Genomic DNA, 26,964 nt, shown 5'->3' on the forward strand with positions numbered 1-26,964 from the left:
AGTGGCTCATCCGCTGCCTCTCTGACCTCATGTCCCCCCACGGTCTACCTCTGTCACTCTCTTCCAGCTACTATGGACAATTTACTGTTTCTCAAATGAACCATGTTCCCTCTGCAAGGAGATTTTTCAGTTCCACTCTTCCCTCTGCCTGAAACTCTCTTGCTTTCTTCCCTTCTTCATCTAGTTAACACTATTCTTCCTTTAGATTCTGTTCACCTCCTCCAGGAAGATTTCCCTGACCACCTCCCAGGCATCACATCTGTTCTGTTCATCACTATCTCCCCAACATCCAACATAGTACATGGCTCATAATAGCTGCTCAGTAAGTCCTTGCTGAATGACTGAATGAAGGTGTCAAGAGGCAGGTTGAACTGTTAAAAAATTTTATTAAAATGTCCAAGAAGTACATTAATGTCCACAGTGTCAGATACCACAGACCCACGGAACACTGCAGCTGACAGCAAAACTGACAGAACCCAAAGCTGTTCACGCGCACACACACACACACGCATGCCACACGCGCGGCACACGCAGACACATGCACACCTCAGAGGGAAAGACCAAAAGACAAACCACCCACTTTAGAAAAGATCGAAGCCCCCTCCTGCCATGGAGCTGGGGTGTGGGCAGGGCAAGGGGCTGAAGGGGCCAAGGGCAAGGAGCATAAACCAAGACCCCTCAAAAAGGTTGCACCTCTAGAGTCCCCCACCACTCCAAACAAAGGGAGATTCTCTTGTGACATGGATGACTGAGATGTGTTATTATGTTTTTTAAACCAAGAGGAATTATCAAAGCTAGAAGGCAAACCTATATTCCTGGGCTTTCTCAACAATAAGCGTAAGGTGAGATAGTGGATAATGTCTACAGCAGGGAAGACTAAAGATCATGGTCAAGGGTGTGGGTCTAGTTTGGACTTCTCAATCTTTTCCTAAATCTTCCTGTGTGTTGAGCATAATTAAGTTTCAACTCCTTTCCCCACAATAGAGAGCAGGGTTTGGAAGCAGCCAGAGGCAGGGCCAAATCCTTATTTGTCTTGCAAGCCAGTGCCTTTTGCTTATCTGAGCCTCAGTTTTGCCTTGTATAAAATGGGAAAATAATGGTTCCTAAGTCACTGGGCTGTTGAGAAGATTCAAGGAGGCAGCGTGTAAGTCCTTAGCTTGGTACCTAGTCCATAGTTGTCATCTATGATTATGACTTCCCTGGAGGGATATAGGCTCAGTCAATCCACTTTTTCCTCTACTGAAGCCTTCCGTGACCGTATATTTGCTTATTTTTCTTTCCTGCACAGGGCCATGCTCCACTGTGGTTTTTAACACTAATCCACAGATGTTACCCAAACTAGAGAGGCTGAGAGTGGACAAAGGACATGGAGGAAAAGCCATGGATCTTTCTTTGCCAGAGACCAGGATGCTGATCCCGAGATCTGGCTGGGGGAGACGTTTTACACATTGTAGATTCTGGGGAGGAGGGCAAGGTGATTTATTTACCACTTGAAAAATTAAAAGCCTAAAAAAGAAAAATGTGTGTGTGTATATTTCGGTTTTAACACAGCACAACTCTCTACGTTACCATAGGCAGATGTTACTACTTCAAGGGTTAAGCATTTCTAGTCCACCAGGCAGTGAATGGGCTGAGGGGAGGGATGGGACCCAGGGCAGGATCACTACCAAGGTTTGCTTGAGGGATGGGTATGGGCACTGAGCTAGAAAACGTGGCACCTCCTTGGTCCACAAAGGAGGTTCTTTGTCTCCCTGAGAGATGGAGGGGGAGGAAATCTGGGCTTGTCCTCTCATCTGTGTGTGTGTGTGTTTGGGTGTGCATGAAATTTGCCACACATGGAAAACCACCAAATCTCAGCACTGGACTAGACCTGGGAGAGCCAGCAACACAAATGTCCTTCCCTGTCCACAAATTTCTCTGACTATTCTGACCCCTAACCCTGAGGAGCATGGCGGGATGTTGTTCAAAAAAACATTCCTAGAATTCAGCACGTAGGAATTCCACACTCAGTTTATCCACCAAGACTGAGGACCAAGCTTGGGCGGAAGTCCAAGTTGAAGGAAGAGCAGTCATCAAGTTCAAGCAGTGTGTTTCCATGTAATATTCTACTCCCAAAGCCAATGACCTTCACTAAAGGCTTCAGCCTGCACCCAGGACATCTGACAGTTAACTAATCTGGAATTCTGGCAGTCAACGCAATTCCTTAGTGCAAATCCAAACACACATTCTTGCACCCTTATCAAAGCCTTATTTTCACAACTGGCAGTGAGCCTTGCCAGCAAAAGACTAAACCACTGCAAAGACTGATCTCTGCCAATTGTGCTTCCCTCCACTGGGAGGTGCTCCCAGAGTTCAGCCTCACTAGAACTGGCTTTCCAGACACATGGCTGCACCCGCCAAGAGGACCTTGTGTATGTAAGGAGGAGGAGAGAGGAACTTTTTACAAGTGGGGAGGTACAGTGGGGGGGTGTGGTTTGGGGTTCAGGGGCTTCCGGACCCTCTTGTTTCTCTCTGGGCTCTGTCTCCCCAGGTGAAGGCTCCAAGGGAGGTGTGGGAAGGGGGTTGTGCTTTCTTATGCCTGGTTCTTCAACAGAAATTCCCTTCTTCCTTCTCCCAGTCCTCTGCTGGGTGCTTCTTGTGTTTTCTGCGCTCCTTGCGAGATTTGTGGTGGCGATGCTGGTGGTGATGCTGGTGGTGATGGTGGTGTCGCCGCATCCTATGGGACCGTCTGGCTGCAGGGAAGCAAGGGAGGACAGAAACGTGTCAAAAGCCGGTGAGAGGTGGGGGGCCTGATGCAACAGGCCTCCTTGGAGGAGGGAGACATGGAGGGAACACCAGGTAGGCTGGTAAGTTCTCGTTTATCGGCAAGGTCGTATTATCAGGCAGACAGCCAGTCAGATCAATGTGTATAGTCATGAGATGCTTAACTGGAGACTATATATAGCTGGAAACATGGGTTGGGATGTCTGGGGGAAGCCACTTACGTTTGGTGCAGACGATCTGGGGCCGGTCCCATTTGCCATTGCTCCGGCACCGGATGATGGCCACATGGTGCTGGGCAAATCCTTCATCACACTGGTAGCGTACTGTGGCATGGACATTATACTTGGCCTTGCGGGCGCCAATGGGCGAGGCGTTCTCCACTGCTGGAGGGGGACCGCACAGCACTGGGGACAGAGGGACTTCCCATTAGAGAAGCGGACAGGACTAGCACCAAACTGGTTCCAACTCTTGTTGAGATGGACCCTCAACAGGTACCCCCTTCACCCAGCTGTGACCTTGAAAGGCTAGAAGTGCATATGTCTGTCTCCTCCACCCAAACCAGGAGCCTCTGAGGGCCAGGAACCTCCTGGACCCATCTAACCCTTTAATACTCATGCATGATGCAAACGAAAGAAATGGGAGGCAAGAATAATCCGAGCAAATGAAATGAAGAAAGGACATGAAAACTGGCAAAGAAACAGAAGCCAGAATGAAAAAAAGGTGTAAGAGACAGGTGGACATGAGAATATATATATATATATATATATACACACACACACACACACACTTAATATGTAAAGAGCTCTTACAAATCAATAAGACCAATGAACCTATAGAAAATTACACAAAGGAGGTTAACTGGTAGGTCACAGGAAAAATACATGCAAAGAGCTTATCAACATATAAAGAGCTGGTTATTCTTATCCTCAAACATACGCAAACTATGAAAACAATGATATACTGTATTTTTCAGGACTTAGAGGAACAAAGAACAGAAAGTGTGAGAATACACAGAGTTGGAGAGGCTGGGGTGGGGGAACGGGTGCTCTCACACGTGAAGAGTGAAAACAGGGCTGGAGTGGCGCCTGCACTCGTGAACTCAGACGAAACAATGGATGAGTGAGAGGCAGGAGGGAGAGCGGGGGGAGGCGGTGGGAAGCAGCCGGAGCATACCTGTGCCCTTCTTACAGACGTAGGGGAGGTTGTAGTTGCAGGGAACATCGTTCCAGCGGCCGCTCTCATGCGCAACCATCACCACACAGTCCTCCCCGCCCGCGAAGAAGTTGTCCGGCTGATTTTCCCGCCAGTTCTCAAATTGCTGTAAGAATGGGGAGCAGGGGGTGCTCAAGGGACCTGCATCCTGACCCAGACTCTGGCATTAGCACTGTGGGACTCCCCTGGCCAGACCACTCACATTCTTAGGGACTCAGGGTTCCCACCTCTCCGATGAGCACTGGTCTAAGTTCCCTGAGGGTGGCTGCCACTGCAGTCTGAGTCAACCCTCTTCTAGCTGGGAGGCTGTGGTGCCCTCCTCCCCGGTCCTCATGCCTTCTGTTTCACTCCCTGACAGTTTTCCACATGGGTCGCACATTGTTATATAAATAGTTGAACAAAAAGTGACGTCAAACTGGAAGTCCAGGAGGGCTTCCCTGAGGAGGCAATAGGAGAGCTGAAGACTCAAGGATAAGACTGATGCAGGCAGGGAACAGAGTTCTAAGCAGAGGGAATAGCTCGTGCAAAAGCCAGGAGGCAGGACCGAACTTGTCCTGTCTGAGGAGCAGAACAGAGTCAGGAGGGCTGGGGCTGCTCGATCCAGTTAGAGTGTGGTCAGGAAGTGGGCAGGGGCCAGTTCCCATGGTAGAGGAGGAGAGGTGGATTTTTTTTTCTAATTGTGATAAAAATATAGAATACAAAATTTACTATTTTAACCATTTTTTTTCTATTTTAACCATTTTAAGCGTCCGATTCATTGGCATTAATTGGATTTACAATGTTGTACAACCATCACCACTGTCTGTTCCCAGAACTTCTTCATCACACCAAACAGAAACTCTGTACCCATTAATCCCTCACTCCCCATCCCCGCTCCCCACCACCCCCGGCAACCACCGATCTACTTTCTGTCTCTATGGATTTGTCTATTCTAGGTATTTCATGTAAATGGAATGTGACTCCTTTTATGTCTGGCTTTTTTCACCGAGCATAATGTTTTGAAGTTTTATCTACATTGTAGCATGTATCAGTGCTTTTTCTTTTTTTGCCTTTTTTTAAAAACTGGAGTGTAGTTGCTTTACACTGCTGTGTCAGTGTCCGCTGTACAACAAAGTGGATCCACTACATGTACACACATATCCCCTCTTTCGGATTTCCTTCCCATTTAGGTCACCACGGAGCACTCAGTAGAGTTCCTGAGTACAGGAAGTTCTCATCAGTTATCTAGTTTAGACATAGGAGGCTTTACAAATAGTTGAGGAAAGAAGAGAAGTGAAAGGCAGGGAGAAAGGGAAAGATATACCCAGCTGAATGAAGAGTTCCAGAGAATAACAAGGAGAGATAAAAAAAGCCTTCTTAAATGATCAGTGCAAAGAAATAGAAGAAAACAATAGAATGGGAAAGACTAGAAATCCTTTCAAGAAAATTTGAGATAGGGAACATTTCATGCAAGGATGGGCACAATAAAGGGTAGAAATGATAAGGACATAACAGAAGCAGAAGAAATTAAGAAGAGGTGGCAAGAAAACACAGAAGAATTACACAAGAAAGGTCTTAATGACCCAGATAACCATGATGGTGTGGTCACTCACCTAGAGCCAGGCATCCTGGAGTGTGAGATCAAGTGGGCCTTAGGAAGCATTACTATGAACAGAACTAGTGGAGGTAATGGAATTTCAGCTGAACTATTTCAAATCCTAAAAGATGATGCTGTGAAAGTACTGTTCTCAATATATCAGAAAATTTGGAAAATTCAGCAGTGGCCACAGAACTGGAAAAGGTCAGTTTTCATTCCAATCCCAAAGAAGGGCAATGCCAAAAAATGTTTCAACCCACACACAATTGCGCTTATTTCACATGCTAGCAAGGTTATGCTCAAAATCCTGCAAGCTAGGCTTCAGCAGTATGTGAACCAAGAACCTCCAGATGTACAAGCTGGGTTTAGAAAAGGCAGAGGAACCAGAGATTGAATTGCCAACATCCACTGGATCATAGATAAAGCAAGAGAATTCCAGAAAAACATCTACTTCTGCTTCATTGACTACGTTAAAGCCTTTGACTATGTGGATCACAACAAACTGTGGAAAATTCTTAAAGAGATGGGAGTACCAGACCACCTTACTGTCTCCTGAGAAACCTGTATGCAGATCAAGAAGCAACAGTTAGAACCTTGTGTGGAACAACTAATTTGTTCAAAATCAGGAAAGGAGTGTGACAGGGCTGTATATTGTCACCTTGCTTATTTAACTGATATGCGGAGTACATCATGCAAAATACCAGGCTGGAAGAATGACAAGCTGAAATCAAGATTGCCGGGAGAAATAACAACAACTTCAGATATGTAGATGATACCACTCTAATGGCAGAAAGTGAAGAGGAACTAAAGAGCCTCTTGATGAGGGTAAGGAGGAGAGTGAAAAAGCTGGCTTAAAACTCAACATTCAAAAATCTAAGATCATGGCATCCAGTCCTATCAGTTCAGTTCAGTTCAGTTGCTCAGTCATGTCCGACTCTTTGTGACCCCATGGACTGCAGCACGCCAGGCCTTCCTGTCCAAAACCAACTCCCGGAGTCCACCCAAACCCATATCCATTGTGTTGGTGATGCCATCCAACCATCTCATCCTCTGTCATCCCCTTCTCCTCCTGCCCTCAATCTTTCCCAGCATCAGGGTCTTTTCAAATGAGTCAGCTCTCCGCATCAGGTGGCCAAAGTATTGGAGTTTCAGCTTCAACATCAGTCCCTCCAGTGAACACCCAGGACTGATCTCCTTCAGAATGGACTGGTTGGATCTCCTTGCAGTCCAAGGGACTCTCAAGAGTCTTCTCCAACACCACAGTTCAAAAGCATCAATTCTTCGGTGCTCAGCTTTCTTTATAGTCCAACTCTCACATCCATACATGACTGCTGGAAAAACCATAGCCTTGACTAGACTTGACCAGTCCCATCATTTCATAGCAAATAGAAGGGGGAAAAGTGGAAGCAGTGACAAATTTTATTTTCTTGGGCTGCAAAATCACAGTGGCCAGTGAGTACAGCCATGAAACTAAAAGACGCTTGCTGTTTGGAAGGAAAGCTATGACAAAACTAAACAGGGTATTAAAAAGCAGAGATGTCACTTTGACAACAAAGGTCCATATAGTGAGAACTATGGTTTTTCCAGCAGTCACGTACAGATGTGAGAGTTGGACCATAAAGAAGGCTGAGCGCCGAAGAATTGATGCTTTTGAACTGTGGTGTTGGAGAAGACTCTTGAGAGTCCCTTGGACTGCAAGGAGATCAAACCAGCTAATCCTAAAGGAAACCAACCCTGAATATTCACTGGAAGGACTGATGCTGAAGCTGAAGCTTTGGCCACCTGATGCGAAGAGCCCACTCACTGGAAAAGATCTTGATGCTGGGAAAGATTGAAGGTGAAAAGAGAAGAGGGAGGCAAAGGAGGAAACTGTTAAATAGCATCACCCACTCAATGGACATGAATTTGAGCCAACTCCAGGATATAGCAGAGGGCAGAGGAGCCTGGCATGCTGCAGTCCATGGGCAGCAAAAAGTCAGATACGACTTAGTGACTGAACAACAGCAACAAAAGTATATATATGTCAGTCTACTAATTCATCCCACCCATCCTTCCCACTTAGGATCCATGTTTGTTCTCTACGTCTGTGTCTCTATTTCTGCTTTACAAATGAGATCATACCGTTTTTGTAGATTCCACATACATGGGTTAATATACAAAAAATAGTGGTTAGATGCCACAAACTTAGAGGCCCTTGACAAGGGCCTCTTCCATCCTTGTCAAGAGAAGTACTGACCTTCTCTCCTTTCATACAATGCTATCACTACTTTTTAACTAATTTTTAATGACCAAATTGTACTCTTTACGCGGATGGATCACATCCTCTTCATCTGCTCATCATGGATGGCCATCCGGGTCGTTTCCACCTCTCGGCTACTATGATCAGTGTTGCTGTGACCATGGCTGTACCCGTATCTGTTTGAGTCCCTGCTTTCACTTTTTTGGGGGTATCTACCTAGGAGCAGAATTACAGGGTCATGTGATAATTCTAGGTTTAAATTTTGAGGAAGTGCCAGAATGTTTTCTCAGCAGGAAGAGGTAGATTTATTTTTCTCTTAAGAGGGCTTGAAGCACAGGTAATCCTGATCTGATATATGATCTTTAAAAGGCCCCTATAGGGAATTCCCTGGTGGTTTAGTGGTTAGGACTCAGCACTTTTGCTGCCGAGGGCTTGAGTTCAATCCCTGGTTGGGGAACTAAGATCCCATGAGCCGTACGGTGTGGTCAAAAGAATTAATAAATAAGAGAAAAAATGAAAGGCCCCTATGTACAGGGTTACCTTTTGGGGTGCTGAAAATATTCTGGAACTAGATCAACATGGTTTTTGCACAATATTGTGAAAGTTCTAAAGTCACTGAATTACACACTTTAAAATGATTCATTTTATGCTACGTGAATTTCACCACAAATTTTTTAGCTGCCAGGTAAAGGGACAGGAGTGGTGGTAGTTGGGGGGAACTGGTGCAGGCGTCCAAGAGAGTGCTAAGAGAGGCTGCACAGGCAGGGAGGACAAGGCAAGTGGGAACACTTGAGAAGTCATGTCTGGTGGACCAGGCAGAGTGAGCAAGATGGGGCTGTCATGCTGAACCCAAGGTTTGCAGCCTCAGCCACTGGGTGACCAGGCTGTTCACAGGGCTGGGAAGTCAGGTGTGATGTGGGACTTCGCTGAAGCTCCTTTACCAGCTCCAGCATTTCAGAGTCACTGCTTTTTTTTTTTTTTTTTTCCAATTTGTTTGTTTGCTGCACCGAGAGGCTTGAGGGATCTTACTTCCTCATTCAAGGATTGAATCTAGGCCGTTGGCAGTGAAAGTGAGGAGTCCTAACCAGTGGACAGCCAGGGGAGTTCCCCACGGAGGACTTTTGATGGCCACTTGTGGTGGTAATTTTGCACAAGATAGCAAAGTGAAGCCAGAGGGTCTGACCATGGCACTTCACCCAGATCTCTCCATTTTAGGCAGGGTCAGAGTCAACAGTCTGACTGCAGGGGACCAGCCCCCAGGCTCCCGCCACTCACCAGCCCTGTGTTGTCCGTCCACTGGAAATCCCTTTCCACGATCCTGTCGTTCAAGCCGATCCATGTGTTTTCATGCCCAAAACCTGTGGGGTGGGGGTCATGAGGGCTGGGGAGCCACGCCTCCGCCAGCCTAAGTTACTGGCTGGGGGCAGGGGGACTGGGGAGCAGTGCTGGTGCACAGAAAGGACTGCGATTAGGCTCCTGGCCTGGCCACACCTTGCGACTTAAACCAAAGGCCAGAGGAAACAACAAACACAGGTCAGGTCTCAGGAGAAATGAGAGAGCAGGAGCTAGGGGAGCCGTTGGGAGGGCTGCACAGGCAGGCGGGTGAGTCCAAGGAGAAAGCAGCTGGATATGTGTGTGTGTGATTACATAAAGGGGAAAAACCTGTGAACCAGGGAATGAACAATGAAAGAATTAACAGGGGATGGGATGGGGAAGATGTGAATAAATAAGTGGATGAAAAAGGGCAGAAGGGGTAATGAGGAAATCGGCAAATGCTGGATTTAATTTATGGGCTATGCCTCTTTCTCTTAGTCTCTCATTCTCCCTCATTTCATCCCCCGCATCACAGATATTTCTCCATCACCCTCTGACCCCTGGCCCTGTTTTAATTTTCATCAGTGCACTTAAGACCAGTTAAATTATAGGATGTGTGTGTTGGGGGGAGACTAAATCGCTTCAGTCATGTCTGACTCTTTGCAATTTTATGGACTGTAGCCCGCCAGACTCCTCTGTCAATGGGATTCTCCAGGCAAGAATACTGGAGTGGGTTGCCATGCCCTCCTCCAAGGGATCTTCCCAACCCAGGGATTGAAACCTCGCCTCTTAAGTCTTCTGCTTTGGTAGGTGGGTTCTTAACCACTAGCACCAGCTGGGAAGCTCAGACATTTAATTAGATGTTTACTTGTTTGCCTATATCCTCTGTAAGAACCTCACTCCTTCAGGACGGGACAAAGTGTTTCTCTGTGCCTGGAATGATGCCTGGACCATAACAGGTGCTCAGTAAACAGTTGGTGAATGAATGAATAAAGTGAATGGATAAATGAACTGACAAGTGAATAAACAGTTGAGTTAATTATTGGTCAGGGCTTGCATTGACTTCCCTGGTGGCTCAGTTGGTAAAGAATCTGCCTGCGATGTGGAAGACCTGGGTTGGGAGGATTCTCTGGAGGAGGGCATGGCAACCCATTCCGGTATTCTTGCCTGGAGAATCCCAGGGACAGAGGAGCCTGGTGGGCTACAGTCCAAGGGGTTGCAAAGAGTCAGATACGACTGAGCGACTAACACTTTCCCTTTCAGGGCTTGCATTAATGAACACGGCTTCAGAAAGGTGGCGTCTTCGGAACCCTGGTGGGAGCCCCTGACAAAGGGACTGTAAAGGCCACCACTGCCCACCCCAGAGTCCCTACTGTTAATGAAGTTGTGTTCTTCTGATGAGTGGATGCTGGTTAGGTGGCCGGCTCGGCGGCGGCAGTCCCTCTCGGCGTCCTCCCATGCCCGCCGGTGGGCAAAGTAGCGGTAGCAGTGGCCCTGAAACTTGTGCCAGCCGTGGTCACAGCCCTCTGTATCTGGGGGGTGGAAAGAGAACATGAAGGGGGCTGGCATCAGGCTGAGGTCTGCCTTGCCAACTGTGAGTGTGGCAAGCCCACCAGAGAAGGGGCCCAACCTGAGGTCACTGTGGGGCTAAACCACCCCTTGCCTTGGGCCATCCCCCACCCCACCCCCGCCTCTACCCCATCACCCTGGTACCTCCCTCCTCCCCTAGTCACATCTTTTCTCTTTGCAAAGTAGAGATTCAACTGGAAGATCATTACACCCATCCCCTCTCGTCCCAACTCTGATGTCTCCTCTGATCTGGCCACATCCTGAGAACTCAGGAAACGGTTTCAGGAAGGCCTAAAATTTCCGTCCTGGGAAAAAGCTCCAATAGACATTTCTCCCCCAAAGATATACAAATGGCCAACAAAATAGACATTTCTCCCCCAAAGATATGGCCAACAAGCCCATGGACAGATGCTCAACATCATGATCATTAGGAAACATTAATCAGAAAATAATTACAAAAATAAAAAGTGTTGACAAGGATGTGGGGCATTTGGAACCCTTGTGCATTGCTGATGCGAATGTAATGGCACAGCCCCTTTGGAAAACAGTCTGGCAGCTCCTCAAAAAGTTAAACACAGAATTAGCATATAACCCAGCCATTCTACTCCTGGGTACACCAGAAGGAATGGAGGGGAAGAAAAGAATGGAAAACAGGTGTTGAAACACACTTGTATGTGAACATTCATAGCAGCAGTATTCGCATTAGCCACAAAGGGGAAAACAGCCCAAATGTCCATCGATTGGTGAGTGGATAAACAGCACGTGACCCGTCCAATGGAATATGATTCACCCATAAAAAGGAAAGAAGCGATGACATGTGCTGCAGTGTGGCTGAACCCTGAAAACATCATGCTGAGAGGAAGAAGTCAGATAAAAAAAGGAACACGTAGCAAATAACCGCCTTTGTATGTAAACACATGAAATAGGCAAATCCATAGGGACAGAAAGTAGATGAGTGGTTTCCAGGGGCTGGAGAGGAGGAAGGGGGAGTGACTGCTCATGGGAACAGGATTTCCTTTGGGGATAATGAAAACGTCCTGGAACTAGCTAGAGGTGGTGGTTGCGCAACTTCGTGATGTACTGAATGCCACTGAATCACACACTCTGGAAAGGTTAATTCTATGTTATGTGACTATCTGAAGAAAAGATTTGCTTCCTGTCTGAATCATGGCGATGGGACCAGAGGCAGAGACATGGAGCTCCATGTGTGGGAAGCCTGTGGCCCAGCACCCGACCCTGCTCCTGTACTATTTCTGGGGTCTTGGCAGAGACTCACCTTTCTCGCAGAGGCTTCCCCCATAGCTGGGGAGGCAAAGGCAGGTGAAGGCGTTGACCTCGTCGATGCAGGTGCCACCGTTCCCACAGGGGCTGGAGATGCAGTCGTCAATATCTGGAGGGGAAGGTGGGGCTGAGTCAGAGGTCAGTCTCCCCTTGGCTCCCAGTCCCCAAGGAAACCAGGCAGAAGATGCAGTCGTGACCCGAGGACATCAGCAGTGGTCGGCACTGATGATCCACTGACTCTGGCAGCCAAGGGAGTGGAACCTCAACTGACATGAATTTGCATCAGTGAGAGCAGACGCCACTAGACCGGCTAAAGGCCAGAGTGTGCAGAACGTCTCCCCCGTTTCCAAAACAGTGAAGGTGGGTCTGGCAAAAACCCATAGAATATTGAAGCTGAGGGGTCTTCAAAATGTGGAACCTAGGAAACTGAGTTCCAGAGCATTTACAAGGGTTTGCACAGACACAAAGCTGTTTGCGGCCATAGGGAGCTAACCACTGACACCTATACCAACCCCTGTGTACTCAGTGCCCGAGGCACTTAGATGCCAGGCAAGTCCCTGGCCCTCTCTGAGACTCAGTTTCTTTTTTTTTGCAAAGTGATGATAATAATACCTCAGTGGTGGCTGTGAGTAGAGGGTCAACAGAAGAGCTCAAGAAATTATGTCACTTATAATTATTTTTATAATTTCATAATTTGGTGTATTTCTTGGGTGGGGCTTTGGGGCTGGCATGCAGCAGTTCTGGTGGTGGTGCCTATACCCCTGCCCATCCAGAAGAGGGTAGGAGGTCCCCAGGGGCCCTTCGGGGGTAGGAGTCTGAACCTTACATCCCTTTGTCTTCCCCTCCCCCACCTCTGCCTGGTAGTAATGGGAGGCAGCACCCCAGAGCCTCAGCCCCCAGAATGAGAGCTCAGATGTTTGGCAATGGGGGCTGGTTTACTGGACCCAAGGAGTGAGGGAGGGGAAAGGAGCATTGGAAGCCAGCCACTTGTGATCCCCTGATCCCTCATTGAGATGTCTGCTGGGACATCAGTGTTTAGATCCTGATTCCACAGTACTCACCGATCTCACAGTTCTCTCCAGCGAACCCCTGGTCACAGCTGCAGCCGTACATGGTGCCATTGGCTCTACAGGTGCCCCCATGCAGGCAAGGGTTGTTCTCACAGGGATCCAAGGGGACTGCAGGAGGGAAAGGCAGTGTCGGAAGGACTCAGACCATCAGGCCGGCCTCTCGCAGAATCCAGAACTCAGACCTCGAAAGGCCCTCTCATTCAGTCCCTCTCCGTGGAGTCCCCTCTATACCTTCCCCATAAGTGACTGCTAACTTCCTCTTGCGTGACCCTGTAATGAGCCTACTCTTTCCAGGAATCTGTTCCCAAAAAGTACTCTTTCCAAAGCATCTATTGGCTGCTCTGCCTATGGCAAAGTCTTTCCTTGGACTGAACTAGAATGGGATTCCTGGTTAAGACTCCACGCTTCCAGTGCAGGGGGCATGGGTTCAGTCCCTGGTTGGGGAACTAAGATTCCACATGCTGTGTGATGGGGCCAAAAGATAAAAAAAAAATAAAATAAATTTAAAAGAAGCCAAGGTTTTTTTTTTTTTTTTCAAGAATGGGATTCCTTCAGCTTCTCTTACAAAGTCTTCTCCTAGAACATGGTCTAAGTGGTCTCCTTGACTTATCCCCCCTTCTAGACGTACTCTACTTTCATTGCGCTTCTCGTACTTCAAGGGCAAAGTAGACATAGATTCTAGATGGGGAATGAACTGCACCGGGACCAGTGGGAACCATCATCTCCTTCATTCTTGTGGCTCAGCCTCTTTTGATGTAACCTCAGTGGTTACAATGTGGAGAAGAGGTGAATTACAGCAGTTGTTGTGCATAGGGTGTGCAGTCAGAGAGTCTGGTTCAATTCCTGCCTCTGCCACTCACTAGGAAATCCTGGGCAAATTCTGTGAATTTCTGTTGCCTCATTTACAAAACAACAATAAAAAGAGCTCATCCTTCTCCCATTCCTGACCATAATGCCATGTCTGGCTCTGTGTATATCAGCCTGGGGCCTCTTGAGGCCTCTTGTCCATCGCTTACCATGGACAGAGGGAGTAAATGTGAAGCCCCCTCCCCCTCTCTCATCCCTTCAGTGATGTTTCTCTGGAGGCAGGAGGGTCTCCCCTCCCCATCTCAGGGGCCCAGATGCCTTGGTGGGTGGGCTCTATCCTGGAGCCTTGGAGGGGCACAGCAAGAACCCCCAGGCACCCCAGATGATGCCCATCTCTTGTCAGGGCAAAGGCAGCTCTTCCACTGCAAGACGCTAGAACTGAGACTCAGAGAAGACCCAGAGACCCAGGGCCTACACAGCAGAACAGTACAAGAGCCAAAACTGACCTTCGGGGTTCTGAAGGCCCAGTTTAAAGCCCTCTCTCCAGCCCCTATCACCCAGAATGTGTTCCTGCTTTGTCTTTGTCCAGGGCCCCAAAAGAAACTGAGACAGTAACGAGCAGGCACCTCCTCCCTGGCCTTTTGGCCTCCACCTTCACCCTTCACAGGGTGTTCCCCCCCAAGGCTGCCAGAGGAAGCCCATGTAAACCTGAGTCAGATCATGTCCCTCCTCTGCTTAGATTCCTCCATGGCTCCCGACTGCCCTCATAGGAAAAGTCAAAATCCTTACCTCAGCCCCCAGGGCCCTGTACAACTTTCCCAGTATCTCCCTGCCTGATTCTCATCTCCCTCCTTCTCTTACTCAGCTTCCAGCCATGCTGGGCCTCTGTTCTTTCACTGGACCAATCACAGTCCAACCTCAGGGCATTTGAACAAGCTGTTTCCTCTGCCTGAACTGCTCATCCCCCCAGATCTCTGTATGGCTCCTTCCTCAACCTCCTTCAGGCTTACTCAGATTTCATCCTAACCCCCTTCCAAAACCCAAACTGCCCACTGTCATCCCTCATTTCTTGCTTTATTTTTCTCTTTTGTCTTTCTTACGCTCTAACCTCCAATATAATTTATTAAGATCATCATTTCTTATCCATGCCTCCCGCAAGCGAGGTGATGGTCCACATGGCAGTCTCACCTAGCTATTTAAGTTAAGTACAATGGAATAAAAATTAAACTGTAATTCTGGGACGTCCCTGGTGGTCCACTGGTTATAAGAATCTGCCTTCCAATGAAGTGGACACAGGTTCAATCCCTGGTCAGGGAATTAAGAGACCACATAGTGCCAGGCGACTAAGACTGCGTTCCACAACTACTGAGCCCACACACTCCGGAGCCCTTCCGCCACAACTGAAGGGAAGCCTGAGTGCCAGGATGAAAAGCCAGTGTGCCACAACGAAGATGCTGTATGCTACAAAGAAGACCCAAGTGGCTGGCTGCTATCGTACTAGACAGTGTTGCTTGAGAACATTTCCATCAGTAGGAAAGTTCTAGAGTATTGCTGTAGAATGTCAGCTTCCAGAGCTGTCTCGATCTCACCCTCATGCCTGGAATACAGCCAGCACTCAGTAGTTGCTTGCTAACTGAATAAAGGTAGCCGCTGGCCCTCCTGCAATGACAGAAGCCTGTCCCTGGGGTGGTAGCTTGTGCCTTCGCGGATGGCCAGGGAGGCCTGTGGCTATGTCTGTGCCACCCGGGCACGTGTGTGCACACACGTGGGGCAGCCAGACCCCGGGACGTGTAAGCCGCAGCAGGTGCCCCGTGCCGCTGACACCTGCCCACGGGCTGGCGGTGACTCAGTCGCTCGCTGGTGCTGCATTTATTTTTGGCCTCATTAGCATTTCTGCTGCAAGCAGCAGGTGAGTAGGCGCCTGGGTCTCCCCCAGCACTGGCTGCCTCCCTCCACCCCGGCTGCCAGTGGGTAGAGTCTGGAGCCAAAAAACCGACAAAGGCCAGCCCAGATCCAGCCACGGCCCTGGGGGCTCCTCTCAGTGCTCTTTCCTTAGCACTGCGCTATGTGGTCTCCCTCCTAGCCTTCTGACCATTCCTCCTGTAGCTCCTCTGGCACTGAGCCCCCTTCCCGTACCCATACTCCACAACCAGTCTCTTCTCTGCCCGCCTCCCAGGATGAGCTTACCCCCCTCTCAAAACCTCAGGGCGTTTTGTTTTACGCCAATGAAATAAACATCTTAGATTGAGACAAAGATTGTTGTCAGACAGCCTGGATTCAGACTTTATCCTTGACATTCCCCAATTGCAAGACTCTGCACAAGTCACTTGACTTCCCTGTGCCTCAGTTTCCCCGTCTATAAAGGGAGAATCATAGTAGAACTTGCTCCCTAAAGACATTAAAAGGATTAGCTAGGGATTTCCCAGATGGTCCAGTGGTTAAGGCTGTACTGCCAATGGCGGCGGGGGTGTGGGGGTGGGCATGGGTTCAATCCCTGGTCAGCTAACTAAAATCCACCATGCTGTGCAGAGTGGCCAAAAGATAAAAAATCTTAAAAAAAATTTTTTAATAAAAAGATTAACCAAGATGATTCCGGTAAAGTGCTCAAAATAATCCAAACACAAAGGCAATCACCGATAATCATCAGCCTTTACCAATGCAAGTGCCCCTGCCCAGGGTCTGCCTGCCTCCTGGGCATCTAAGAAAAGAAGATGGGGCCCCAGACACAGCCCAGAGATGACAGGGTAGGCGATGAAACCCTGCATCCGCCGCTTCCATCGCCGTGACACTTTGCCTTCAAAAAAAGGAGCAAGTGTAAAACCAATTGTGTTAATAAGAGTGTTTTGCAACTCAGAAAAAGTGCCTTTTAATTAGCTGCTTCTTTTTTTTTTAAAGCTCACTTGACCAAAAAAAAAAAAAAAAAAAAAGCTCAATGTGACAGGACCTAAAAACTAAAGGGCTGGAATTTGCAGGCTGAGTTATGGGCAGACCTGACGTCAGGAGAACAGGGTGGTGGCTCTCTCTGGACTCCGCGGGGCACAGAGCAACTAAGGCACATGTGGACGTGAGGTTTGATCACTGACTGGCTGGTAGTGACCTATCTCCCTGAGCTTCAGTCTGCTATCTGAGAAATGGGGGTGATGCCCACCACTCCCGCCCCTTCCCTGCACACACACTTCCCTGTGGCAAGAGGTCCCTCAAGATGTGCGCCACTGAATTCCAGCTGCAGTTCAACTCTTGTCCAGGAAGACCTCCCTGCCAAGCCTCCTCCTTCCATGCCGCCCCCCCAGGGAGGGGTCTGTGCCAGCCTCATCTTCAGACGGGGGCATCGCAGAAGGCAGGACCCCGGCCTTGCCCAGCACTGTCAGCTCAGAGAGGACACAAGCATAATCTGCTGATGGTACTCATTCCCCAAACCAAACTCTGCCCAACTGCTCATCCTCGCCTCACCACTCACGGTGTGCAAAACATATCACACACAACTTCACCTCGTGCCCTTTGCCCAGGCTGGTGCCTCTGCCAGGAACACCCTTTCTGGAATTCAGCTCTGTCTGATGAGCCCCCATCTTGAACATCATCCCCTGCCAGAAACCTTCCCAGGCACCAGGGACAATGCTTCCTCCCAGCCCCAGGTCCCTGAGCACCAACACGGTGGCCTGGATGAGACCACGGGCTTCGAACTCACCCTCCTCTGCACTCCCATTTGCAGGAATCCCTGGCAGGGCGGGCTCCTCTCCACTTGCTGCCTCGTCCCAGAAGCTCTCCACACCTGGGCTCCCCATCAGGACCTCCAGCTCAAATTCCTCTGGGCCCAGGGAGGCAGGCAGCAGGGTGCTGGGGGAGTCCCACGGCACTGTAGGCTCCCCCGAGGAAACTGAAATGGGCTCGTCCCTGTTGGCTGCTGTCGGCGTCCAAGGAGGAAGAATGGGGTCCCCTGAGTGGCTGCCCTCCTGTGGAGGCTCCAAGGCTCCCAGGGTTCCCTGGGTCACCAGCTGGCTCTCTGGCTCTGGGTGGGGCTGGGAGCTTGAAGAGGCCACTGTGAACACGGCCAGGACCCCGACCTTGTCCCCCAGGTCCAAGGACGTGACAGATGTCACCACACTTGTATCCACAGCCATTTGAGGGCTCAAGGTGGGGCTTTCTGCTCCCTCAACCATGTGGGATCCAGGTTCCCAATGCCCACCAGCATCGCTGGGGTCCAGTGTGACTGTGGAATCCATAGGATCCACTGTGACTCCTCCATCTGTAGCAGCCCAAGGCCCCAAACTTGGCGTGAACTTGGGCATCAAGGGGACTTCAGGGACCCCCAAGGGTGCAGATGCGGAGTGGGGGTCCAGCCCTTCCCTGTGCAGTGAGGCCCATATTCCCTGCGTCTTGTCCATGGAGGCCTGCAAGCTGGAAGTAGGACTCTCTGCTGTGCTGAAGACCCCAGACTCAGACTCCGAGACGCCTCTGGCTCCCATGGGCTCAGTGGCAGTCTCAGAAACAGTGATATCTGCCACCACATTCCGGTCCACAGAGGCCTGTGGGCTGGATCCGGGGTGCTCAGCTTTGCTGAGCTCAGTAGGGCTGGCCCCCCTCGTGTTTCCAAAGTCTGCTCCAGGGGAGTTGGGACTGGTTCCAGCTTGTGTGTCTGTGGCTGCCTGTGAAGGGGCCGGAGGACTTCCTCCTCTGTGGCTGCTGAGTGACAGGGATGTGGACTCTCCGTCTTGTCCTGCCAGGCCCGAGGAGGAGGGCAGGGAGTACACTTCCGGATGGATGGGATCCTGTGGGCTGGCTTCGATTTCTGAGGCAGGGGAGGGCAGGGCAGTGGCCATGGCCTCACTATGCCCCTTAACTCCACTGGCCTCAGTGGAGAGGGATGTAGGAGGCTCCTGTGATAGGAGCCACAGTTTGGGGGCACGAAGCATGGCCATGACAGGGAGGTCTGGAGAAATGACCACAGGAGAAGCCTCCCAGGGGGTAGGGCTGGGGCCATTGGAAGGGTTGGGAGTGGTCTCCGAGGGGAACCAGGGCAGGTCGGAAGTGACTGGTCTCATACTAAAGCGCTTGGCTTCTTCTAGTTCCAGGCCAAGGGCTCTGCTGGGGTCTGGGATGATGGGTGGGACCACGGTTGGGGGCCACAGCCAGGGCTCTTGGGGGCTCCTGCCACCAAGGGAACCTAAAAAAATATCAACAGTTATTATAATTATCTCTCGGCAGCTCCTTCTTCTGATGGTCTCCTTGGCTCCAGGCCTGAGGAAGAGGGGTCTTCAGAGGCTTGGGGAGGCCAGGGGACCCAGCTGTGATTCGGAGCCTCCTCCCCTGCCTCCCTTAGGTCCCCAGGCAGGTCCCATCTCCCCCGGGGACCCCACTCACCAGCTCTGGGCATTTCCACCTCATTTGTCAGCACAGCCCAGGGGCTTTGGCTCTGGCTGCTCCCCAAGGCGTCTGTGGCTCCAGTGGTCATGGGAGGCTCCACATAATTCTCAGCAGCCTCTGGGGTGGGCGGCTGGACGCTGGCCTCGAGTGTCCCCTTCAGCCCTTGCTGGGGTTCCTGTTGCTGGAAGTGGCGCCCGTTCAACCCTTTAAAGCGCTCCCTCTTCCTGGGCGTGGTGCTGGCTGGGGCTGTGTTTGTGTGCGTGCCCACCACAGTGCCCGCCTCCACGCTGCTTCGGCTGGGGGCCACGGTGCTCAGCCACACCTCCTCAGCCTCCAGGGCAGGACTTGAGGCTAATGTGGAGACCCCAGGGGCACGGCTGGGGGTCGCTTGAGACTCCTGCTTCTCTGCCAAGATCAGAGACTCTTCTTCCCCACTAGACACCAGAGGCTCCTGGACGTCCGGGGTGACTATCTCCTCCTCCTCCTGCAGACTGGGCTCCAATTCTCCAGCGGGGGGCCCTTCTGCCGACAGAATCTCCCCCTCATCTCCAGATGAGGGGGTCTCTGGGTCTCCATGTTGGGATGTGGGGTGATGAGCTGTGGGAGAAAGCAGAAGAGGTTGTGCTAGGCCCAGGGCCTAGCTGGGAAGTCCTGCCTGAAGTCTACCCACATTCCAGCATGCTGTAGTACAGATCTTCTACGTATTTCTGTCTCTCTGTGCCCCTCTGACTCTCTGGGTTGTTTCTGGGATCCCCCTGACTGAGAGATGGAGGTGCAAAGTTTTCGTCCCCATTGTTCAGACAGGTCCACTGTCAAAGTCAGAGTCAACTGGTCGCAATAAAGGGTCAAGAGACATCTTGGCCGGTGGGTGAAGCTCAGGCAGTGCCAACTCCCGGGGGGCAGGTCAGACCTGGGCGTGGCTCCTCCCCAGGGAGAGAAAGCGCCTAATGGGCATGGCCTCCCTACGAAGAAATTCCCCCCAACTCCCGCCCTTTCACATAAGACTCAGCTCCTTTGGATTTGAGGTTGGCAGCTTCTGAGGGTATGGAACCAACCCAAGGGCGAGGGTCATCCCCTGGTCCTGTCCCTGGGGCCGTGGCCTTGCTTAGGGGGCGTGGCTAGCCGAGGCCTTAATCCCTTCCCAGCGGGTGCTCCTGTGCAAGGTTCCAGGCAAGAAGCTTTCCATCCAGAGGTCTGAGATCATCTCTTAAGAGATCTCAGGAGACATACGTGCTAAGTCGCTTCAGTCGTGTCCGACTCTTTGCGACCCACGTTCCTCTGTCCATGAGATTCTCCAGGCAAGAATACTGGAGTGGGTTTCCATGTCCTTCTCCAGGGGATCTTCCCAATCCAAAGATCAAACCCGAGTCTTTTGCGTCTCCTGCATTGGCAGGCGGGTTCTTTACCTCTAGCGCCACCTTGGAAGACCTAGACCACACACTAAACAGGACTTCCCCGCAGAGCTTGGCTTGCCTCGGGCTTGTCCTAAGGAGGGGCGGGGATCCTATGGAAAGCTTGTCTCGGGGGTGTCACCTTTCCCTGGGGGCGTGGCTCACCGCGGAGTAAGTTTTCAACCTGTTTCTCCCCTACCTGACCTCCGCCTCCGCTAGAAACCCAAACTTCCAGGGGCGTGGCCATTAGCAAAGCACACGCCCTTGGGGCGTGGCCACCAGGAGACCCACCCTCCAGGGGCGAGGCTTCACACGTACCTCTGAAGCAGTAGGCATCGAAGCGCTCTCCAGGTGCCGGGAAGCCGGTGCGGTTGGCAAAGCGGTATACGGTGCGCACGCCAGGGGCTGGGCCACCGCAGCGCCGACGCGGCGTCTGGATCGGGTAGCGCACGCTGCCGTCGGCCAGCCAGCCCGGGTCGCACTGGTCCAGGCCCTCATGCCAGGCCAGGTGCAGCTGTCCTACCGAGGCCAGCACGGCGCCCTGGCGTCGGCACTGGGCACGCGCGCCGGCCAGTGTCAGGCGGCGGGCCAGGCCTACGTAGAAGACCTCGCCTGCGGAAAGGCGCGGGAGAAGGTCAGAGGTGTCCCACGGACCCTCCCCCGGAGCCCGGGAAGGGGGTCCTATCTCAAATAGCCCTGATCTGGCCGGATTTGGGTTCTGGCTAAACGAGATGGAGGCAGCCGCAGCTGCGCGCCCCCGTCGCCAGAGCATCACTGCCATTGCCTCTCATGCAGTGCTAAGAGGCGGCTTCACTTTCTTTTCACAAATGAGGTAACTGAGGCGCCTGAACGAGTTGGGCTTCAGAGAGAGGAAGGGGCTTGGGGAAGGTGTGAGGAGGAAGGAAGTAGGAAGAGGGAGAAGGGGCAGGAAGAGGGAGAGATTCAGAGAAAGGGAAGGGGCACAAAGGAGAGAGGCTCAGGGAGTGGGGGAAAAACCGGAGGGTCCAGGTCTTGGCTGTGGGTTTAGAGAGGGATGAAACTTAGGAGAGCTAGGCAAGGACTTAGGGAAGGATGGGGGTTAGGAAAGACAAAGGGGATCAGAGAAGGGGGCATTCTACCAGCTCCAGACTTACCCCCCAGCTCACGGGCAAAGCAATACACATCGTAGAGTTCCCGTGGGTCTCGCCTCCCATAGTTCCTCACCCCCGGAAGGCTGCTACGGTCACCATAGCAACCAGGACGGGACTGGGTGATAGGATACCTGACAAGACAAAGTGGGGGCCTCTCTCAGATTTGTGCTCCGGGGGCTCCCAAGGAACCTCTTTCTCCAGGGGCTAGCTCTCCGTCTCCCTACCCTGTGTACCCCCTTACCGAACAGTGCGGTCAGAGAGCCACCCGGCATCGCAGTTGTCAAAGCCGTCCTCAAAGGCAGCCTGCAGGTGCCGCGGGGCTGCAATGGTGGCTGAGTTGAGACGACAGGCCTCCTGAGCCTCAGCAAAAGTCAGAGAGTAGCGATCCAGGGCTGCTCGGTAGTGGAACACAACACCTATGCAGAAACACCCAGGATAGGGAGCTGATTTATGCTGAAATCTTCAAGCACAGACCTCCCTCTTACCGAACACACCACCTAGACTAACAATAATAGACGACCTGCTGCCCTACACTGCCCTGTACCATGTCTGTTCACTCAGCACCAGGCACAGGGCTAGGGTGATGATGGGGAGTGAAACTGATATACCCTGGTTTTACAGATGAGGAAATTGATAATGGCCATAAAGGGCTAGAATTTGTTAAATATTTGCTATGTAAAAAACATTTACAAGCACTATGTACATACATGCTAAGTCACTTTAGTCGTGTCTGACTCTTTGCAATCCCATGGATTGTTGTTCACCAGGCTCCTCTGTCCATGGGATTCTTCAGACAAGAAGAATGTCCATGGCATGGGTTGCCATGCCCTCCTCCAGGGGATCTTCTCCACCCAGGGATCGAACCCAGGTCTCCCACATTGCAGACAGATTCTTTACTGTCTGAGCTACTGGGAAGCCCTATGTTGGCCATGGGCCAACAATGTCTCACTGTGTATTTTATGGGGTCAACCAATCATTCCCTTTCCAAGGCCTTTCCAAGGGGATCTTCCCAACCCAGGGATTGAACCCACGTCTCTTAAGTCTCCTGCATTGGCAGGTGTGTTCTTTACCACTAGCACCACTCCGGAAGCCCCTTTATACTCATTACCTCATTGAAATCTTACAACGACCCTATGATTATCCCCATTTCCAGAGGAGGAAACAAAGGCTCAGAGAGGTTGAGGGACAAGTCTAGGGCCACATGACCAGTATAAGGGAGAGCCAGAATTTGTATTCAGGAAGATCTGGACTCCAAAGACAGCACTCTTCATGCCAGGGTTAGGGACTGGAGGTAACAGAAGGCATGGACAAGAGTGAGAGAGATGCTTCCTTTCAGGAACTAAGCACACGCACTGGGAGAGGAAGCAAAGAGCAACCGGTGATCAAATGTGGCTCTTGCCCAGTTTAGAAATGGAGTCACTCACAGCTTCCTGGATGAGGTAACGTGTAATTCACATCCTGGTTTATCAGATGTGAAGCATCGGTAAGCTCACTGTGACTCAAATTCTGATTTAGGGATGAGAGAAATGGCTGAGTGAAACAAAAGAAATTAAACATTTTGCTCCATCTTATTACACTGAGAGCTCCCAGAAGGCAGAAGCTGTGTCCCAGTCATGGCTGTGTCTCCAGCACCAGGCTGTCACGTGGTAGTCGCTCAATAAAGGTCTGGTAGAATGAACGAACCAAACAAACCCAGAGGTGGAATTCCTTTCTTTCATCACTTACCAGTTTTCTTTGAGGCTTATTAGTTTTGAGAACAAGGCTTTAGAAAGGGGAACATTGGCTGACCCCATAAAATATGCACTGAGACATTGTTGGGCATGGAAAGACTGTGCTCCAGAACAGGGGGGTGCAGGGACTTTCCTCGTGGCCAAGATAGGGCTTCCCAGGTGGCTGAGACAGTAAAGAATCTGCCTGCAGTGTGGGAGACCCAGGTTTGATCCCTGGGTCAGGACAGTCCTCTGGAGGAGGGCATGGCAACCCATTCCAATATTCTTGCCTGGGGAATACCATGGACAGAGGAGCCTGGTAGGCTACAGGACAGAGTGACTAACACTTTCACTTCCACTTTTCAACACAGGTTAAGGGAAATTGACTTCCCAGTTGGCATCCACAGGATGTTCTCCACACAATGATCCTTTCATTGATTCAGTGCTCAAATATCTATTGAGCATCTTCTGTGTGCCATGCCCTTTTCTAGGACTTTGGTTTAATAATTTAAAAAAATATATTTGCTTGCATTGTTCAGCTTGACTGGTTAGGAAAACAGAAACTACACTGAATATTTCAACAGAAAGAATTTAATGTACAAATTGGTTAAACAGATATTTGAGGACTGTCACTTCCTTAATATATAATTCCTTTTCATATTTTTTAAAACGAATTCTACCTGTATTTTTTAAATGTTTGTTATTTATTTATTTGACTGCACAGCTCTTAATTGTAGCATGCAGGATCTTTAGTTTTGGCTTGTGGGATCTAGTTCCCTGACCAAGGATCAAACTCCAGGCCCCCTGCCTTGGGAGCGTGGAGTCTTAGCCACTGGATCATCAGGGAAGTCCCCATAACATATATTTTCAATCGACTTTTTAAAAAGAACTTCCCTTTTAAGAAACATATATTTATTTTAAAAGGAAATTTGTATTCCTATTTTAAATACAAAACCAATATCCTCTGCCTTATGTGAAAGTAGATGACCATGACATGGACTGCAGGTTATGAAATCCTGTGAAATGTTGCGGCCTATAAGAGACTAGTCGGAGGCTGCTTTCTCTTAGCTAAAAAACAGAGATGCTAAAAAGAGAGGAGTACGCATAGAGACTTTCTTCATGATTTTATCAGAATTGAGAGCAAATCACTGTTCAGGGAGTATTTCTTTCTTTCTTTCTTTTTTGCCTGCAGGATCTTAACTCCCCCAAAAGGGGTTGAATCCAAGCCCTCGAACCCAGGCCCTTGACAGTGAAAGCACAGAGTCCTAACCACTGGACACCAGGGAATTCCCCAAGGAGTGATTTCTAAGATGACGTTCAGTGAGTGCACTTCCCCGTCCCAGCCTTGGCCCCTCCCCTTCCCCCGACTGACCCGTCACCTCCAGGGGCACCAGGTCCTGCTCATCCTCGATGCCCCTCACCACCTGGCAGCGGTAGAGCCCGGAGTCGCTGGCCCTCAGTGGTCCCAGCAGCAACGTGGCGTTGGCCCGGTGTCGGGGGTAGGCAGGAAGTGACACACGTCCCTGCCAGCCCTTGGCGACTCGGACCACGTTGTCCTTGGCTACTAGGATGGGCAAGTCCTGCCGCTGGCCTGATGCAGTCCGCACCTTGGTCCATTTGATCCGTGGGGCTTCTCGAGCTGCACCTGGCCGTGGCCGCAGGCTAAAGAGACAGGGCAGGGCCACCAACTCTGCCAGGGCAGCCCGGACTGACCCAGACCCCACTTTCTGCATGTGGAGCCCCTTCTCAGCAGTGGCTGCAGCTGCGGTGGTGTGCTGTGGGCCTGGGGTGGAGAAGGTGGGGAGAGGGCCTGATTGAGAGGCAAGGACCAGCAGAGACTGCAGCTTTCCTCACTTTACAGACAGGGAGACTGAGGCCAGAGAGGTTAGGCTGCTTATACAACATCACAGGGCAGTACACAGATCTGAGATCTGCAGCCCAATCTGTGAGCAGAAGAGGGGTAACCGGGTTGGATCCTTTCATAGTTCTGCCTCCACTCAAAGTCCAGATCCTGGAGACCAGAGATTTGACTCTCAGTGTCACTGATGTGGCCATGGAAAAGTTAGTGTTCTCCTCTGAGCCATGGTTTCCCTAAAAGTTAAACGAGAGGCAACCATCGGAAGGGAAACGGTGTTTGTGGAGTACCTTCTATATACCAGGCACTTTATAAATAGCAATCAGCTCATTTGCTTTTCATAACCATCTGCAGAGGTAGCCATCTCTCATCCTCTTCTGGGGGAGTTGAGGAAATTGAGGCTCACAGACATCATACTTGCTTAAGGCCACAGAGCAAATCAGGGGGCATTTCTAAAGTCTGGCCTTTTGACCACCACTGGGGAGATGCCAGGGAGAGGCATATAGGGTTTTATTTCTATTGCTACACCCATGGCAGGCATCACTAATCAATCTTCATACGATTCTCTCTCCCTCTTTTTTTTTTTTTTTTTTTCCCTCTCTTTCTCTCTTCAGCTCATCTCAGCAAAACAGTGAGAGGCGGGAACCTCTAGCCTCTGCTGGCAATGACTAAAAATAACCTCTCAGGTGTCTTGTTCGCTTTTGACTGTTCAAAGACTTTTTTTCATCTATTCTCATTTTATTCTCCAGACCAAGCCAGAGAACCAGCAGGAGAAGGCTCTCAAGTTAAAAGGCTGCCCCATCTTGTCAGTTCTCCAGACCCCAACCTCTCCCACCTCACAAGCAAACTCACCCTGCTCCCCAGCCACAAAGAGAAGCATCTGGAGAGTCAGGAGGCCTGAGATCCAGACAGATAAGGCCCCCATCCTGGACCTGAAACAAGATAGAGAGGGAGTACAGGGGTGAGTACATCCCTTCTAGACAGTTGACATGAAAGGACCAATTCCTCCCCCTCTACAGATCTGGAAATGTGGGCTAGAGAGGCCATGCATCACTCAAGGTCACACAGTCAACAAGCAAGGGCAGATCCAGGATCCAAATCCAGGACCAACTTACTTCAGAACCCCAGCAAGTGAAGTCTGATGGTCAGAGCATGAGTGCTGGAGTGAATCAAACCAGGGTTGTCTCTCTGCCTGTTCCTTGCTGTGTGACCTTGAGCAAATAGCTTAGCTTCTCTGTGCCTCAGTTTCTTTGCAGGTCAGATGGGGATAAAATCAGGTAGTTGGAAGGAATAGATCAGTCAATTCAGTCAATACATACAAAATACTTAGCACTGCCTGGCATGAAGGGGTAAATTTCAGCTGTCATTATTATTGACTTTAACAGCCAAGATCAAAATCCCATTTTTCAAGTTGGCCTCCTAAATCAAATTGGGGGCCCCTAGAGGGCAACATCCAGTCCTAGTCTGCCTGGGGTCCCCAGTTCTGGCAGTAGGCTGGCCTCCAAGCCAGCCTGTAATCTGGGTTTGCTGACTGACACGATTCTCAGCTTCAATTCCAGGATCTGGTTGTTGCCAAGATTCTATTCCTGGTTTCTGGGATTCTTGAAGAGCTGCCAAGTCCCAGCTGGAGGAAGGGGCCTCGCCCTTGCCCATCCCATCCTCCGTCTGAATTCACACTGCCTGGCGA

At 50.5% G+C, this 26,964-nt stretch overlaps 1 protein-coding gene, 1 long non-coding RNA gene and 1 pseudogene across 2 annotated transcripts; 1 reads left to right on the forward strand and 2 right to left on the reverse strand.

The window, feature by feature from the left end:
• Positions 1-366: 366 nt before the first annotated feature.
• On the reverse strand, positions 367-26,342 carry NCAN (neurocan). Its single transcript, XM_055540454.1, has 15 exons — positions 26,130-26,342; positions 24,795-25,205; positions 21,955-22,129; positions 21,717-21,844; positions 20,902-21,195; positions 19,190-19,789; positions 18,521-18,992; positions 17,517-18,445; positions 13,016-13,132; positions 11,950-12,063; positions 10,478-10,636; positions 9,066-9,148; positions 3,937-4,081; positions 2,985-3,167; positions 367-2,732 (listed from the first exon to the last, which is right to left on the reverse strand). The coding sequence occupies exons 1-15, from the start codon at positions 26,200-26,202 to the stop codon at positions 2,587-2,589; spliced, it is 4,029 nt and encodes a 1,342-aa protein (XP_055396429.1). The 5' UTR covers positions 26,203-26,342; the 3' UTR covers positions 367-2,586.
• Positions 7,709-7,809, reverse strand: LOC129642652 (uncharacterized; annotated as a pseudogene).
• On the forward strand, positions 24,649-26,964 carry LOC129623240 (uncharacterized). Its single transcript, XR_008700425.1, has 3 exons — positions 24,649-24,742; positions 26,027-26,238; positions 26,837-26,964. It is a non-coding gene; the product is annotated as an uncharacterized LOC129623240 (long non-coding RNA).

Source organism: Bubalus kerabau, chromosome 1 (assembly GCF_029407905.1).
Source record: "Bubalus kerabau isolate K-KA32 ecotype Philippines breed swamp buffalo chromosome 1, PCC_UOA_SB_1v2, whole genome shotgun sequence".
NCBI classification, from domain to species: Eukaryota; Metazoa; Chordata; class Mammalia; order Artiodactyla; family Bovidae; genus Bubalus; species Bubalus kerabau.